This window comes from Ammodytes marinus, assembly GCF_949987685.1.
Source record: "Ammodytes marinus genome assembly, chromosome: 2".
In the NCBI taxonomy this organism is placed as follows: domain Eukaryota; kingdom Metazoa; phylum Chordata; class Actinopteri; order Uranoscopiformes; family Ammodytidae; genus Ammodytes; species Ammodytes marinus.
In genome coordinates, this window is record NC_137231.1 from 5994749 (window position 1) to 6009167 (window position 14419).

The window sequence follows — 14419 nt, forward strand, 5'->3', positions numbered from 1 at the left end:
GCAGAGCTCCCATCTCTTGACATGTCCAGCTCGTGTTGTCCAATCGGAGCACGCAGCTACAACAGTCAGCCAATGAAGAGGGAGCATTTATGAGGTTTTCCGCTTTCCCCGAACTTCTTGACAGATCCGACGTCAGATTGAGAGTATTCAAGATGGCTGCTACAGGTAAGAGTTTAATTTGTATCCAAATTGTATGAAAACGCTTTGATTGAAGGAAGTTTCGCTGTTCTATTGACAAATGTGTAGCCACACATCTATGTTGCTGTTTTACGCATGTCCATTACATAAGTCAGTGCAGTGTAATTGGGAAGACACCAGAAGTAGCCAACAAGCTGACGCGGTGGTAAAACCCCCCGAACGTTAGCTCGCTTGGAGTTGCATAAAAGCTTTACTCAGTAAAGTTAGCTAGCGCTAGCCGCTGAGTTAGCCTGGTAATCTCCTCTCCCACTCCAGTCAGCACATAGCCAGCCAGCTAGCACCGTTTTAAGTAGAGCTGGGGGGAATTTACAAAAGCTGTGTTAACTTATTTTCCATTAGCATTTAAATGCCATTATGTCCCTTTTTTAACTACTCACTATTATATTTAAATGTAGTTTGCCAGACATCGTTTAACTGGGGCACCGAGAGAAACATGGCCTCCTAAAACTCCAAATGTCATATTGCATAGCAGGCTTATCCCATGCTAAGCTAACTGGCTACCGTGAGCTAGCATAAGCATCACGCGAGTAGTTAGCAGCAAGTTTGCTGGTTTGCAACTTTGACTGTGGTTTCAGCAGCAATTCAAAGCTCTACCCGCCACATGGTTGGTAACACAGTTTATGATATCTCTGTTATCTTTGGTGTAATCTTTTGGCTTTGCCGCTGAGGTGCATAAGTGCCACAGTCTCTTGTATCGCGAGTCTTAATTCACAACTGTACATTAATCGTTTCGCCCATCACCGAAAGAGCTGTTCGTTCATCTGAGATTGACCCACTCACAACCATTCACGACTCCAACGCGTTTATTAAGTGTGACATAATGTATCCACCAAACAAACGCAATATTTTCAATAACGTCTGTAAATTGAATATTTGAAAGTGTAGTTGACTAGTGTTTGTTGTTGTTGGATTTGGGACCGTGATGTAGCTGTCAGCATTTTTAGTTGATAGTACCTTCTCCCCCATACACACAAGGGCAGTGTTGAAAGAGTATTGAGATGAGTTACCCCATACTCATTACATGTATTTGTTCCTTAATAATTTAAAAGTCAGAAGCAATTAAACATTTCCATCAATTGGTTGTGTAATTTGGTGTCTGCATTTGGACTTTTTTAAAAGTGACATCATTTTCTCGTGGCTGTGTTGAAATCATGCACCATCAAACTGTGTTTACAGTGCACATGATTTGTGAGTTGATATCTTAAGCTTGGTTTCTTAGAAGAGGCATATACCTTGGCTTCAACCACCAAGTTTTCTTTTTCAGAAAGTGATAAATATGTTATAATTGTACTCTTTTACACAAGAAAAAGTTCAGAACACTAGATTACATAGTCTATATTTTTAAAGATCTTGGAGTTTGGAAAGGGCTATCTCCATTTTTTTGTGATTCAGTAGATTCACATTCAGGTACTTTATTTTATTTATTGATTTGTGACGTAGGCCTACCATGTTGACTTTTTTTATGTTGAGTTGAGTATGAATGCTTGTCTGTAGGAACATAAGCTAATAGGTAAAATAATCAACTAAACTAAACCTATTAAAAGCCCCCCCCCCCACCATTATATGTACTTTATCTTAATACAAGGTATATATTATATTGTGTCTAAAACTGAGCTGTTTCCATGTCGTTGCAGGTTGTAAGTAAAGGCAAAGTCTTGTGGATCCCACGGTGCATGCAGCTGTCCTGAGGTGGTGGTAGCTCCTTGTGTCTGTCACCATGTCCTCCACCTCCTCCTCCTACTCCTCGTCAGGGGAGACCAGCCCGGAGGATGTTCCCCGAGGTGGGGGCACCATCCGGGTCTTCCTCCCCAACAAGCAGAGGACAGTGGTGAGATGATGCTCTCTTATCAATGACACAGCACAATATATCCTAAATCTATGCTTATTATCGCTATATGAATGGCAATAAATCATTACCCATTCCATGTGCTTTGCATTCACGCTCTGCATGTCAATATATTTGAGATCCATTGAGATCTGGCTATGACAAGGTTATAATGGAGGGCATGAAGATGATCGGCTTAACTGGTCAATAGAAAAATAAAATAAATAAAAACATGTTGTTGGAATGAAATAATGCATTGCATTATTTCATTCATTTTGTTTAGAGTCCTCATAGGCTACTTAATGGCTGGGGTCTATTGGCAGTAAACTCAAAGCAGAAAGTTTATCGCAATTTTCCACAAGGTTATCGCATATCGCATGTTTTCCTTATATTCTGCAACCCTACACAGCAGCTCTTATTTGGAAAAGAAAATCCAACATTTTGATATATAGCACTTGCAAAGAGAAGGAAGAAATTTATATGATGTAACTATTTGAATGAGTCAGAGCTAACTATTACAGTTTCTGTGAAATAATCCTAGCAGCACTGTCGGTTGTAGGTGTTATTACTCACACAAGATGTGACATCTTTCACAGCCTGAGAAAGCTAAGGGACACTTGGTGTCGGGTTTCACAGATGGCTTCCGCCATCATCTTCCGTTTGTTGTTTGACTCGTTCCCTTGAGACAATGATGTCTTGCTTTCATATTCTGAGCAGTAGCTGCTTGATTGTCCTGTCTGGCATTGTGCTAAACTGTAACATTAGCAAGAATAATGGTTGTGCATGGCAGTTAGAATAGTGTGGAAGACGAGGATCTCTTCATGTAAACCATATCGATTTACTTTGAAACAGCAAACCATCTGTCAGACTTTTACAATGCAGAACGACTTCTGCCAGGCCTGCATTCATGTTCCCTTTCCATGCCTTTAAGTTAAAGTAGAGTTGATTTTTTTTTTTACATTTGCTGTAATATTACATACATTAGGGGTGTGAACATTTCGACGTCATTGTAAAAGAGGGTAACCCTCAATTGATCTTTCGAGAATAAATAAAGGAAAATGAAAAATGTACACAAATGTCTAAACAGTTGCACGACTGCAATATTTTCTTGTACACGTTTTGCCGTTTAATATGGGAGGGGGGAAACGTCATAATTTCTTTTGCCGATGCCTTTGGAGTGACAGTTTGCAGTGGCGAGAGAAGGAGAGGCAGACAGGCAGGCAGACAGGCAGGCAGACAGACAGACAGACAGACAGACAGACAGAGAGAGGGGCACATAGATCTTTATTTTATCATTTTGACTTCTAATTGATCACCTGACTCCCGCTGTCGGCTTGAAGCGATCAGCTGATCCGATCAGGTGTTTGACATGGAGATCAAAACGAAAGTGAAACTGAAGGTGGAGCAGTTAAATGGAAATGAATAACACACACAGACACACACACAGAGTACATGTGCACACCTCTACAGTCCATTGCTTGATGGATATGTAAAGATGTAATCATCAGTTTATTTATTCTCCTCATTCAGCATGGACAGAAACTCGTTAATGCCAATCCATTGTTCCTCCTAAATGAATGTGAAACCAGGAGAACTCGACTGGCTGAATGAACTGCTGCCAAACTGCACTTGACTGAGCCTCTTCCAGTTATTCTGCTTTGCATTTTTATAGAAAATGAAAAAGACATGCAACACTTTGTACCAAGTCTGTTTTGTATTGAAATACATATGTAATTGTGAAAAACATCTTGTGTTAAAATACCACCATGGAATCACCAGCAGCTGTGGTCTACTGACATCCCACTATGTCGTCAATAAGAGCTTTGTTGTGGTCAGAACAGGAATGTAGTGTTATTATAATTATTATTTGTGGAAAAAGTGAGCTGGTGTCTGGAGCTGAAATTCTGTTACACCATGGGATAGTCCGTGGTGGTAACGTTAACACGATTTGTGTGTGTGTGTGTGTGTGTGTGTGTGTGTGTGTGTGTGTGTGTGTGTGTGTGTGTGTGTGTGTGTGTGTGTGTGTGTGTGTGTGTGTGTGTGTGTGTGTGTGTGTGTGTGTGTGTGTGTGTGTGTGTGTGTGTGTGTGTGTGTGTGTGTGTGTGTGTGTGTGTGTGTGTGTGTGTGGTCAATTCAAAGTCACACCTGATCAAATCTGGTTTCCTGTTCTCTCAGGTGAATGTGCGTCAAGGACAGACTGTGCACGAGAGTCTAGATAAAGCCCTCAAAGTGAGAGGCCTGAGCCAAGAGTGCTGCGCTGTATTCCGCCTTCTGGAGGGGTAAGACGCCATTGTTTTCCACCGAATGTCCTGACCCATACACAGATAATGGCCTGTGTTCCTTATCGCTTGCAGAGCAGATAAAAAGACAACCATAAACAATTGATTTTAAGTCTGAAAAGTTTCTATTGCAGAGAGTGGTTTGTTAATGCATTTGTGATAATATTAAGACCAAAGGCAGAGTATACATTTATGCGGAGCTCAATTACATATGCCTTATAATGTGAACAAATCTCTTCATTATATAATAAGAAAATGGCCACATGTTTATGATCGAATTTTACAAGAGGGTTGAGTTCATTCTGCAGTATGAGATAATACAAGCCTCCATATGATCACAAGAAATCATTTATTTTTAGAATAGCCACCCCCAGTGTTTGAAATGCATGGATTTGTGTACAAAGAGGTTTTTTTTATGGAAGTGTCTCACTTTTTCACGTCTTTTGCCCCCTCCAGTCGTAAGAGACTGACGGATTGGGACACAGACATCACCCCTCTGGTTGGCGAGGAGCTTCTAGTGGAGGTCCTGGATGATATTCCCCTCACCATGCACAACTTTGTAAGTAGCTTTCAAATACCTTCTATTTACCCAATACCAATTGAACTACCTTCTAGTTGGATTTTCTTAATTATGTTTAACCTTAACTGTTCGTAAACACTGTAGAAGTTAATATACAGTATATTGTGACCTCTTCTTCATCTGTGCAGGTACGGAAAACCTTCTTCAAGCTGGCTTACTGTGATTTCTGCCACAAGTTTCTATTTAACGGCTTCAGATGTCAGACGTGCGGCTACAAGTTCCACCAGCACTGCAGCAGTAAGGTCCCTACTGTGTGCGTGGACATGGACACCGTGATCAAAAGGTCAGTTGGAGTACAAGTCAATAGTATCATCCACTAATTCAATTCAATTTTTACTAGTGGGTCTATATGTATAATAATGTCATCAAGGGGCCTCACTGGATGGATGGGTTGGGAGGGGGAAAACTGAATTTGACTTTATATTCTATCAGTAAAAGTTTGTTTTGTTACGATTTAAATATATTTTTTGGGAAAAATGGCGGATTAAATTGTTATCACACCCGCTTGTCTTTCATATCACTTAGACTCTTGTCCTTGGTTTTGATCCGTCATCATTTGACTAGATGAAAATCTCCATTTTTAAATCCGGAATCGATCGAAATAAAACTTACAGACGGAATTTTCGATTTAGCCCCGTCCCCAGAGTCGCGTAACACTTTTAAAAACACACACACACACACAGGGCATGTAGCTGCTCCTACCTGCAGCTGCGGCCAAAAGGACACCATAGAAATGAATCTGCTGAAACCTCAGCCAATTTTGTACCACCTCCTGCTTATTTGAAATCGCTGGTGTGGAAGTATTTTGCATTCCTGGTAATTAAAGCATAGTTTGCAGGCGATGTGTAACATACTGTCCCCGAACAGTTTCCACATCGCACGTCCATGCACTTGTCCAGTGTTGTGCTTCCCAACGCAAATAATTGCGTGCCGTACCGTGTCCAACTTTACCGCTAGGTGAAAACAAGGCTTTTGAGTCAGGAAGCCCAAGTTAAATAAAAACATCTTAAATGTCATAACCACAGCCTCACCAACTCCACAGGTCCTTAAATAAGCGTTCCTTAGTCAAGACTGACACCTTGCTTGATTATGTCTTTTTGATCTTGTCCCATCCCTTTCCCACAATGTTTTGTCCAGGCTCGATCCCACTACCTGCACAGAGGAATACCCACAGATACTGTTGCCAGACAATTCCCCATCGCAGAGCAACCTAGCCTTAACCCCAGAGCCTGCTGGGTAAGCTCCCAAAACTTAAAACCAATTATATTCAAGTTAAAAGGACAGTGTAGTCTTAGTGATATTCAATTAGAAAAACTCTTCCAATGATTTTTGAATTGATCACACAGGGTGGGCCTCCTGTCCCCGACCTCGGCCTTCCGCTTCCCCATGCCGGATGGAGATGGCCAGTCTCTACAAAGGCATCGCTCCACCTCCACTCCCAACGTTCATATGGTCAGCACTGTGGGCCCTGCTGGAGTCAGCATTATAGAGGTCAGTGGGGGCTGCTTGCTCAAGGTTTCCATAGGTTTACCATTGTCAGGAGGATCTGATTCAATCTACTGTTTAAAGTTAAATGTGTAACGGGTAGAAAAGAAATGAGGAAATATAGAGATCCCAGTAAAACTAACTGGCTGGGAACAACACCACTCGTCACACTTGTCGACTATTTTGCTTCCAAAATAAAACGAGGCTGTCCTCAAAGCCACTGTTTTTCCTGGTAGTGCTTGAAACAGTTTGGTCTTTGAAATGTAGGAATGAAAAACAATTGACTTCAGCCACTTTGCCAGCTTGTGTATTAATTTATCTAAATGTATCATTTTGTGTGTCTTTCTTTTTTAGGAAGCACTAAAATACAACAACACAATGGGTATGTCTTAAAAAAATACACATTTATATTTATGTGATCTGTTTCAGAATTTGTATTAATTTCTAGATCGACATGTGGTATTCTTCTTGTGTTAAAGTATGGTCTTGTCCTGCCCTGTGGGTCCCTTTTACAGGTCCTGAACCCTCACCGAAGCCCTCCACCAGCCCACCGTCTTCTATGGGCTCCCCGGGCAGGAGGCCGCCCAAGTCTCCCTCAGAGCACAAAGAGCGCAAGCCCTCATCGTCGGACGACAAAAAGAAAGTGGTATGTAGACGGTGGCCATGAGACAAGTGTTCTATGGTCAAATTGATTTCTGCAGCTCAAAACATTGAAATGTAATGTCTGGTTTCAGCACCGAGGAGGCTACAGAGACTCTAGTTACTACTGGGAGGTCCATTCTAAAGAGGTCACCATTCAGAAGAGAATAGGAGCCGGATCCTTTGGAACAGTCTTCAAAGGCAAGTGGCACGGAGACGTGGCCATCAAGATCCTTAAAGTCACAGAGCCCACGCCTGAGCAGTTACAGGCCTTCAAAAATGAAATGCAGGTCTTACGGTAAGTGCTTGACAGATGGAACTTTACTTTGTTATTTAGAAAAAAGGGCACTCACAATTGCAGAATATGTGTAACCAGCTTAGTGTGACATTAAAATAGTTAGTGTGCCACTCAATACTTTGACCAATATCAGTTCATATTGTCATGGCGTTTTTTTTTTTTTTTTAAGTACTAAGGATTAATTAACCTTTTTTGTATTAATCAGAAGGTGGATAACACAATGGAATTTCTGACATTTCTGTACGGGTTGTGTTGTGTACAGGAAGACCCGCCACGTCAACATCCTGCTGTTCATGGGCTACATGACTAAGCCTAACTTCGCCATCATCACACAGTGGTGTGAAGGCAGCAGCCTGTACCACCATCTGCACGTCTCAGAAACCAAGTTTGAAACCATGCGTCGCATTGATGTGGCCAGACAGACGGCGCAGGGCATGGAGTAAGACTTGCCGCAGCTTCCATTAGCACTACTCACTAGCTATTATATTATATCTATTTTTATTTATTAATTTGTGTGCACAATTGTTTTTGTACGCTGTTTAAATGTTGTTTAAATGTTATTCATCAGTGAAAAGTGTGATGTGATGGTGTCGGACACTCTTGCAGTAATGGTAAAAGTTAGTGTCTTGAGAAAGCTGAATGTTTAACGTTGTGATTCTTTTTCTAACTTCGTTCGGTGTTTCACAATGGGAATCGCCTACAACGGAAGCTCCAATTACACCACGTCTGTCCGACAGACGTGGTGTAATTGGAGCTTCCGTTGTAGGTCACGCCGAGGCGATTCCCATTGTGAAACACCTCCCTCTGAGGAACCAGGGATTACGTTAAGTAACCCAAAGTTTTCTTATATTGAACGGGACGCAATAAAAGGAGTGGCCTCTTCACCTAAACAAATAAAATAAACAGTGCCTTTTCTTTTTCAGTTATCTTCATGCGAAGAACATCATTCATCGAGATCTGAAATCAAACAGTATCCTTGTATTGACAAGCATAAAATGTGTGTTTTTTTTTTGTTGCTCAGATTATTGTTGACTGCCTCTAAGGCAAGTTCTCTCTCTAATGAGAGATATTGCTGTTAACTATTACCATCAACATGTGCATCAGTTTTTCTGTTTGATATTTCCTGAGCTCTGCCGCTAGATATTTTCCTCCACGAGGGCTGGACCGTTAAGATCGGTGACTTTGGTTTGGCGACGGTCAAGTCTCGGTGGAGCGGCTCTCAACAGGTAGAACAGCCCAGTGGATCCATTCTGTGGATGGTAAGACTCTTTGACATCACTTAACCCATTGATGACTATGGCAATCTAGGATGCATGTCCTTAATGCCTGAGGGTTTTCTGAAAAAATACTACGAATTGTCAACGTCTACCAAAACCTTTATATCTAAGCCTGTGTAGCACATAGAAACATGAAATAAAATACATTTAAAAGGTAAGGTTCAAAGGTTTTATTTAAACATGCTCCCCTAGCGCTTACAAACCAACTAATTTTTCAAAAAATCGTCAAAATTAGATGGGGGAGAAAATAAAAGAATAAGTAATATAAAATATTTAAAAATAATGTGCTAAATGAGGTTATAATCCTGCTTCCTTTTAGCATGGATAGTAGTGACTGAGTGTGCAGTGGAGAAATAAAGATAGACAGATATAGGAAGGAAGAGATAGCTTTATTTTATAATTTAGTTCACTTATCACTGGCACCGCTGACCGCTGTGACCGCTGATCCCAATTCTGGATATTTACATACCAAAATTTCACAGACAGCGCCTCCTGGTTCCGAGATATAACGATTGTGACGTGTGACATATAACCCCGTTCTCCCCTAATGTTTAAAGGGTAACTGCACCCCCTGTTTGAGCTATACTGCACAATTTTGAAAAATGCTTTCAGACCATGGATTCTGAATTCCGTTTGAGAACCATTGTTTTTAAACATTCCGACATCAGCCGGCCGACTTTCGGGAGGGAGGGGGGCGCGCGGTGTCAGTGAAGGAGGGGGCTAGCTGCTAGTAGCTGTCACTCAGGAAGATCTGAATGACATGACTTCATTGAAATATCGAGTGACACAAAGTCTAACGGCACTATCGCTACACAGTGAGCTCATATGCCACACAGATGGGTCGTCTGAGGTGGAGGACTTTCTTATTCTAAATTGTTGGCGGGTGTTTCTATCGTAGTGTTAGGAGACCGAGTAGCGCAAGTGAACGAGCGGCAGTCTGTGTGTGAGCGAGGAGAGCGAGCGAGCGGTAGCGTGTGTCAATCAAGTGAAGTAATGAACAAGTCCGGGTCCGTGTGTGTGTGTGTTATACAGTGTGAGATAATGCAGACACACTGCCGATAGAAGTGAAGTGTGTTAACCCCCGAAATAACATCCTTGGAGGGATGGTATAACAGTAGTAGCTCATGGATCAGCCATGGACCTGTGAAGAGCGTGACCGGCTTTGCGGCGACGTGATGACGTACTACTGTACCAAAAGTACAGTAGTACGTCATTTTTCGAACCCGATGGAAAAAAGTTTTTTTCAAATCTTAGTAAAGTTCTAAAATGATTTACAATACAAAACATTTCTTAAATTGCCGATATTTAATATATTGCAATTTTTTTCAATGTTAACACCAGCATATAAGTGTTCCTTAACAACATAGTGATTTAATTCAGCTTCTATCTCAAAAAACAAGTAAAAGGGTTCTACTTCTTATTTTCCCCCCTTAGGCTCCTGAGGTGATCCGAATGCAAGACACCAACCCGTATACGTTCCAGTCTGACGTGTACGGCTACGGAGTGGTGCTGTTTGAGCTGATGTCAGGGACCCTGCCTTACTCAAATATCAACAACCGAGACCAGGTGACATCATCCTACTGTTTTTTGTCTTTGCAGAACACACATTCTAAAGCAAAACATCTGATACATCAAATTCCCTTTTGAACACCAGAATTACCATTTTAACATGGGGTTCACACTGCGAGAGAGAGAGATTCATTTGAATCTATGCAGTTATCAACGGCTGTGTAAGATATTGTTTTTGTGCTTTCACCTTATTTGATGATCATGAGCACAGAGTTGAAATCATGACTGTCTGCACCAGATGTCATGGGGATCCATCCACATTGTGTCCTAACATTTCTCACTCTTAACCAAAGTGTTTCACTGAGTGACCAGCAGATGGAGTTACATACATACATATATTTACCCATTGTGTCAGATGAGTGCAGGAATAACAGCAGTCAGATTTCACTAACGCTCTCCTTCTGTGATTTCTCTCTCAGATCATCTTCATGGTCGGCCGTGGTTACTTATCTCCAGACCTCACTAAGCTGACTAGTACCTCACCCAAGTCAATGAAAAGGCTCATCATTGACTGCCTGAAGTTCTTACGGGATGAGAGGCCCCTGTTTCCACAGGTGAGTAGTGTATAGGTTACACACGGACCAAATGCTATCCCATATTATTAGCTGAGCTGTGCCTAAAACCTGTCTCATCATTTTATATACAGCTAATTCAGAAAGGATTAGGCTCCCTTCACCTTTTCACAGTTTCTTATGTTGTACCTGTATGCTGAAATCGTCCCCTCCCTGAAACAGTTCTAGCTTAAAGCTGCAACATGACAAGATGTGATGAAAGTGAAGGGGTCTGTTAACACCAATGGGAGCCACCTAAATCGGTATAATCCAAACATTTGTGGTGGAAGTCCGAGCTATTGTTATTGTTTCTAAATGCTACTATTTATACTGTATATCTGTATACAAACTATCATTATTTGGTGAACATTCATAATTGCATGTTAACAGGAAACTCATTTAAAGTAGACCAGAAGGCCGCCACATGATTGTGAACACCAAACTTTTATCACATTGACAATTGCCATTCCATGTGTTTGTTCCTTCATCAGATCCTGGTAGCCATTGAGCAGGTTCAAGACCTGCTGCCAAAAATCGAGCGCAGTCGCTCTGAGCCGTCGCTGCATCGGGCCGTCCACGGCGAGGACCTGAACCCCCTTCTGTTCCACACCTCCAGACTGATGCCCCTCTAAAGCCCCACACCACCAGGCTCATGCCCCTCTAAAGCTCCACACACTGTCCATACCACCAGGCTGATGCTCCACACACTGTCCACACCACCAGACTGATGCCCCTCTAGACCTCCACACACTGTCCACACCACCAGACTGATGCCCCTCTAGACCTCCACACACTGTCCATACCACCAGGCTGATGCCCCTCTAGACCTCCACACACTGTCCATACCACCAGACTGATGCCCCTCTAGACCTCCACACACTGTCCATACCACCAGACTGATGCCCCTCTAGACCTCCACACACTGTCCACACCACCAGACTGATGCCCCTCTAAAGCTCCACACACTGTCCACACCACCAGGCTGATGCCCCTCTAGACCTCCACACACTGTCCACACCACCAGGCTGATGCCCCTCTAAAGCTCCACACACTGTCCACACCACCAGACTGATGCCCCTCTAGACCTCCACACACTGTCCATACCACCAGACTGATGCCCCTCTAAAGCTCCACACACTGTCCACACCACCAGACTGATGCCCCTCTAGACCTCCACACACTGTCCATACCACCAGGCTGATGCCCCTCTAAAGCTCCACACACTGTCCACACCACCAGACTGATGCCCCTCTAGACCTCCACACAAACACTGTCCACACCCACTGTCCACACCCCCAGCATTCCCCCCACCGCACAGCCCCGCGGCTGCAGTACAAAACTCTCTAACTGCATTGTTCAGTCTGATAGTCTATCTTCTTTTTCCTAAATAAGTGACAAGAATCTGCTCATTAGGTAAGATAATTGTCTACTGTAACTATAGGTGTGTTAGGAGGCCTCTGGTCAGCCCATTTGAGAAAAGTGGTCAAACCGTTTGGCTCACTTTTCTGACCAACTAGAAGGGATTTTCAGTTGTTTTGAGGGACAGGTAAAAACAAACATGCTTTTGCACATACACTGCAAAATTGTGTTGCCCATTTTCAGCAGTAGAATAGTCTTACTTAGACCTTTTTGAGGAGCACTGTGATCATAGCCAGACATTTCAATCATTTCAAGAGCCATAATGCTGAAGCTGCTGGTCCAGGTCACCTGATCAGCTTACACTACAGACATTCTTTAAATGCTCAGTTGTCATGCCCCCTCAGTATAATGCGCCGTGATGTAAAGCTAAGGATTGTAAAGTCAACCGAGTGCCTGTTTGAAAGTTCCAGAATTGACTGCTTTTGCAAACACTGTTGAAAGTTACGTTAGAGATGGGAATAAGTGCATGCGCAAGGGCCTGGTAAAATACAGGGGGGGAGGGGATAATTAGGAACTCATGACAGGTCACTTAGACAGAGCAGAATATTAACACATTTTGCATGCACATGAATAATACTGTATTAAGTTAGTTTAGGTTTTAGGTTCTCTATCAACAGGCCACATAGTCAAGAATTATCTTAATGGATTGGATTTATATAGCGCTTTTCAAGGCACTCAAAGCGCTTTACAGGGATCCAGGTTCCATTCATTCACACACAGTCATATCGGTGGTGGTAAACTACGATAGTAGCCACAGCTGCCCTGGGGCAGACTGACGGAAGCGTGGCTGCCATTCAGCGCCTACGGCCCCTCCGACCACCACCTCAAATATACAGTCATACACATTCACACCATACCTTGACTGCAACATTTCAATATAGTGTAAAATATGCTCACTTCATTATACTGATTTCCTTTAACAAGCATGTGATCACGCTCCAAATGGCAGGATGGCAGATGAGAAGATTTTACTTGTACTTACTTACTTTTTTTTTTTTTTTTTTTTTTTTGTCTAATGAGGAATTGGCAGGCCTTAGTTAGTTGCAGTCTTAATATAAATGGTTAGTTGTATCGCTGCTACTGGATAGTGAGTTTTCTAAACTTTTTCCAGAGTTGAGACGTATTGGGACTGGAGTGCATCGACATGGCACACGGCTTCAACAAGTCTTTTGCAGTCTAGTCTTAAACAGTTTTCCCTAATGCTCTTAACGCTGCACCACAGACACATGTTTGAACTAGTACTGTAGCTGTTGGTGATAATGCATTGCACTGTGAGTTACTTGGTTAATTAGTCCCTCATTTGGACACACTGTGTGAAAAGTGTCTTTAATGTTCTCTAGATACTCCAGGCATCACTATGCTTCAGATGAACCTGACTGTTAAGTCACTGAGCGGTATATTTCGGTTCGGTACAGTACTGCAATCAAGTATTTGCCGTTTCCACTGTTGGATAAACCGCCGTGTGTACAGATTTACATTTTGGAACTTTTCAGTTATACTAATATGAAAGAAATACATGTCACGGAAGCAAAATTGACCCGGGCTTGAAAAAACAATGTTGTTGCCTGCTGTGTTTTGCCTTAAGTAATTAATGTGTAGCGGGCGCAAACCTGTTGTATCACTGTAGAGGGATCGGCAATATATTGGCTATTCTGTACAATGAACAGTTGGATAGAAGAAAGTGGTCAACAAAAACTGTATTAACAATTACAATTGACCAATGTTTCTTGGCCAGAGTAGAGTAAAAAGAACCAATTGAAGAGGCATGTTGATCTGGTTGCTCACAGTGTGATCTCTGAGTTAGGGCCTGTTGCTTTTGTCTCATTGCTAATATGGTAAATGGACTCGGTTAGATTGATGCTTCCGTTCATTTCCTGAGGATTCTTTTGACGGGGATTGTGTTCGACCGCCCCCCTATAGGCAACATTCAATGCTCAGGTGTCTAACTGCTTAAGGTTGCATATGATGTGTATACTACCTTCAGGTGAAATGCTTAAATCAAGCTGCCTTACGTAACTATTTAGAAGTGGTTTCAAAATATGGCAAAAGGCTAAAGCTGTATAAAGATCTTAAGTACTGATGGTGAATCTGTATTGGTGTGTTGTGCTTTTCTGGTATGACTGTTGTATCTTAAAGGTATGTGTCCCTGCTGCGTTAGAGAAGCACAGGTTGACATTGGAGTCAAACGGTTTCGATGACTGCCTTTTGCCTTGTTGATAGGGGGGCACTCCAGCAGCAGACCAACAAGTCTAGGGCAGAGGAAAAATACTTTTTTCTACAGTTGCGACTATTGTTTGAT

General features: G+C 42.3%; 1 protein-coding gene across 2 annotated transcripts; it reads left to right on the forward strand.

Annotated features, from left to right (window-relative positions):
- Nucleotides 1-113: 113 nt before the first annotated feature.
- araf (A-Raf proto-oncogene, serine/threonine kinase) lies at nt 114-14413 on the forward strand. 2 transcript variants are annotated; one of them, XM_080039324.1, is made up of 16 exons: nt 114-165; nt 1833-2026; nt 4199-4302; nt 4759-4861; nt 5011-5165; nt 6020-6118; nt 6229-6373; nt 6722-6749; nt 6883-7013; nt 7102-7304; nt 7567-7743; nt 8228-8274; nt 8445-8563; nt 10016-10147; nt 10570-10704; nt 11193-14413. In XM_080039324.1, exons 2-16 carry the CDS (start codon nt 1916-1918, stop codon nt 11331-11333), a joined length of 1830 nt encoding a protein of 609 aa, XP_079895450.1. In that variant the 5' UTR covers nt 114-165; nt 1833-1915; the 3' UTR covers nt 11334-14413. The 2 variants fall into 2 exon arrangements, with proteins under 2 accessions (XP_079895450.1, XP_079895451.1); XM_080039325.1 differs by lacking the exon at nt 6020-6118.
- The last annotated feature ends 6 nt before the right edge of the window (nt 14414-14419 follow it).

What these genes read in the sequence shown, in the direction of transcription:
- araf (XM_080039324.1), top strand. Translation starts at nt 1,916, where the DNA reads ATGTCCTCCACCTCCTCCTCCTACTCCTCGTCAGGGGAGACCAGCCCG. An exon ending in GTATTCCGCCTTCTGGAGGG is followed by an intron (nt 4,303 to 4,758) that starts GTAAGACGCCAT and finishes TGCCCCCTCCAG; the next exon opens with TCGTAAGAGACTGACGGATT. An exon ending in AATGAAATGCAGGTCTTACG is followed by an intron (nt 7,305 to 7,566) that starts GTAAGTGCTTGA and finishes TGTTGTGTACAG; the next exon opens with GAAGACCCGCCACGTCAACA.